The 306-nt window shown below is 71.2% G+C and overlaps 1 protein-coding gene across 1 annotated transcript in view; it reads right to left on the reverse strand.

The window, feature by feature from the left end:
- Window positions 1-207: 207 nt before the first annotated feature.
- The window catches only part of EMH_0056300 (uncharacterized protein), a gene marked incomplete at both ends in the record, with an annotated part of 1,128 nt that continues 1,029 nt past the window's right edge, over window positions 208-306 (reverse strand). The window contains one exon of the mRNA XM_013497344.1: window positions 208-304. Within this exon, the coding sequence (XP_013352798.1) occupies window positions 208-304 (97 nt within the window). The remainder of the gene's footprint in view (window positions 305-306) is intronic.

Raw genomic sequence — 306 nt, forward strand, 5'->3', positions numbered from 1 at the left:
GTGGCGCTGGCAATTTCCCTCCTGCTGCTGCTGCTGCTCCTGTTGCTGCTGCACCTGGGGGCCCCCCCCCCGGTCCTTTGGCTGTTGGGGGCCCCCCCCCGCCTGCTGTGGGGGCTGGGGGCCCCCCTGCTTTCGCTGCTGGGGAGCTGAGGGTCTTCGGGGCTGCAGGCGAGTCTTTCTTCGCTGCAACTGGGGGTAGTGTTTTCCCTAGTGGGGCCCCGGCCCCCGCCGGCTTGCTGCTAGGTGGGCCCCCCCCCCCGGCCTTGCCAGCTCCTGCTGCTGCTGCTGCTGCTGCTGCTGCTGCTG

Source organism: Eimeria mitis, genomic scaffold (genome assembly GCF_000499745.2).
Source record: "Eimeria mitis Houghton genomic scaffold, Emh_scaff2615, whole genome shotgun sequence".
Lineage (NCBI taxonomy): Eukaryota > Apicomplexa > Conoidasida > Eucoccidiorida > Eimeriidae > Eimeria > Eimeria mitis.